The sequence below is a fragment of the Curcuma longa genome, chromosome 17 (genome assembly GCF_044706935.1).
Source record: "Curcuma longa cultivar G26 ecotype Majalengka, Jawa Barat chromosome 17, ITB_CL_G26_1.1, whole genome shotgun sequence".
Classification (NCBI taxonomy): domain Eukaryota; kingdom Viridiplantae; phylum Streptophyta; class Magnoliopsida; order Zingiberales; family Zingiberaceae; genus Curcuma; species Curcuma longa.
The window spans coordinates 8646774-8648765 of record NC_133877.1 but is presented as its reverse complement, the minus strand read 5'-3'; the positions used below and the strand labels follow the sequence as shown (position 1 = coordinate 8648765).

The following is a 1992-nucleotide window of genomic DNA, read 5'->3' as shown; positions in this document are numbered from 1 at the left end:
CAATCTTCAAAATTTCTTGCAAAGAACAAGAAAATTTATTAACAACTTGCTAAACAAATAAAAACTATGTAAGAAAGAAAATGAATAAACATAAAAAGGAAAAATCCTTGGGTTGCCTCCCAAGAAGCGCTTGTTTATGGTCTTTAGCTCGACCCCTTTATTAGGGCTCATTGGTTGATATCTTGCAACCTAGCCCTGGGTGGTACTTTGTATTTTATTTTTTAGCGAATTACTTCCTTATTATCCTGGCCAGTGCGGGCTCTTCCATCGACAAAAAGGGTTGATACAAAAAACTTTTCTTCTGCTGGATATCATCCAGCCTGCAACAGTGTGGCTTTTGTAGAAGGTAGGCATTCGAGTCAAGCGAGAGGTTAAACTCTACCTTTTTATTATCCACTTCTAGGGATAACTTATGGTTCTTCATGTTAATCTTTGCCCCAAAAGTGGCTAGAAATGACCTTCTCAAGATGATGGAGATCGACGAATCTTCCTCCATATCTAAAACAACGAAGTCGATTGGGACGGTGAATCCCCCGACTTCTAATGGCACATGTTCAACTATCCCCATAGGATATCTACATGAATGGTCTGCTAGTTGGATGACCATGGTAGTGAGCTTGAGATCCGTATATTCGCATCTTTCACTTGTCGAATATGGGATGATACTGACGCTAGCCCCTAAATCATAAAAAGCTCTACCAATAGAAATATTGCCTATCTTGCATGGAATGGTAAAACTACCTAGATCCTTAAGCTTTGGAGGAAGCTTGTTGTTGAGAATTATCGCACTTACTTCCTCCGTGAGCACTACAGTATTTTTGGCCTGAGTAATGTTCTTGGTGGACATGAGCCATTTAATAAGTTTTGCAAATCTGGACATCTCAACAAGAGCGTCGAGAAGGGAAATGTCCAGCGTGATATCCTTGACTCGGTTGTAAAGCTTCTCAATCTCATCATCTTTCTGCTTGTATAGGAGCCTTTGCAGAAAAGGTATGTTCCGCACTAATGATTTCTTCGTGGGTACTTCAGCGGGCGTAGCGGTCTCGACTTCCTCCAATTCATCTTCAATAATTGGTGTAGAGGAGGAGGTTGCTCGGTGGCTGTTGTGCTTGTAATACCTTCTAAAGGAGCAGTCACTTGAGGTTCTTTACCCTTCAAGATCCATCCACTCCTAAGCTCTATGGCTTTGCAATGCTCCATGGTTGAAATTTAGTTTTCTTGGGAGTGCACCCACTTGTCTGGAAGAGAGGGAAGAACTTATTTCAGCAATCTGAGTTTCCTGCATCTTCATCCTCTTGTCATGGTCATCTAATTTCTCATTAACTTTAACCATATCACTTTGTAATTGTTCCAGAATTTTCAAGATTTTCTGGGTGTCCGATACTTCTTCACTTAGCTTGGGCGTAGCTTGATAAGAAGGTCCTTGATTGTTGCGGTATAAGAAGTTGAGATGATTCCTTCAACCCAGATTGTAGGAGTTTGAGTATGGGTTGTTCCTCTGATTGTATGTACCAATGGGGTCGCACTGTTCATATTGAGCTATTTGAGCTTGAAGTACTCCCACTTAGCACATTCCCTTTGTGTGACTGGAATCTCCACAAACATCACAAGATGTAGCAATTGCATTGACCTTTCCAAAATTAATATTTTCTACCATTTTACTAAGGGCATCCATCTGCGCAGTTAATTGAGTGAGAGTATCAACTTCATATCTCCCAGGAGTTTTAGAAATGCTACCTCTCTCATTGGCCCACTGATAGTGGTTGAGTGCCACAATTTCAATCAATTCCTCGGCTTCTTCTAAACTCTTATTCATTAAAGCACCTCCTGCAGTGGAATCCAAATAAACTTTGATCTGATTATTAATTTCGTTGTAAAAGGTATGAATGATAAGTCATCTCTCAAGTCCATGGTGTGGACATTGCCTCAGTATTCCTTTGAATCTATCCGAAGCTTCAAATAAGGATTCTCCTGTAACACCGGCAATTTTCC

The 1992-nt window shown here is 40.5% G+C and overlaps 1 protein-coding gene across 1 annotated transcript in view; it reads right to left on the bottom strand.

Moving 5' to 3' along the window:
• Positions 1–229: 229 nt before the first annotated feature.
• LOC141848343 (uncharacterized) overlaps positions 230–1992 on the bottom strand; it is a 2697-nt gene continuing 934 nt past the window's right edge. The window contains exon 2 of the mRNA XM_074736376.1: positions 230–1118. Coding sequence (XP_074592477.1) covers positions 230–1118 — 889 coding nt within the window. The remainder of the gene's footprint in view (positions 1119–1992) is intronic.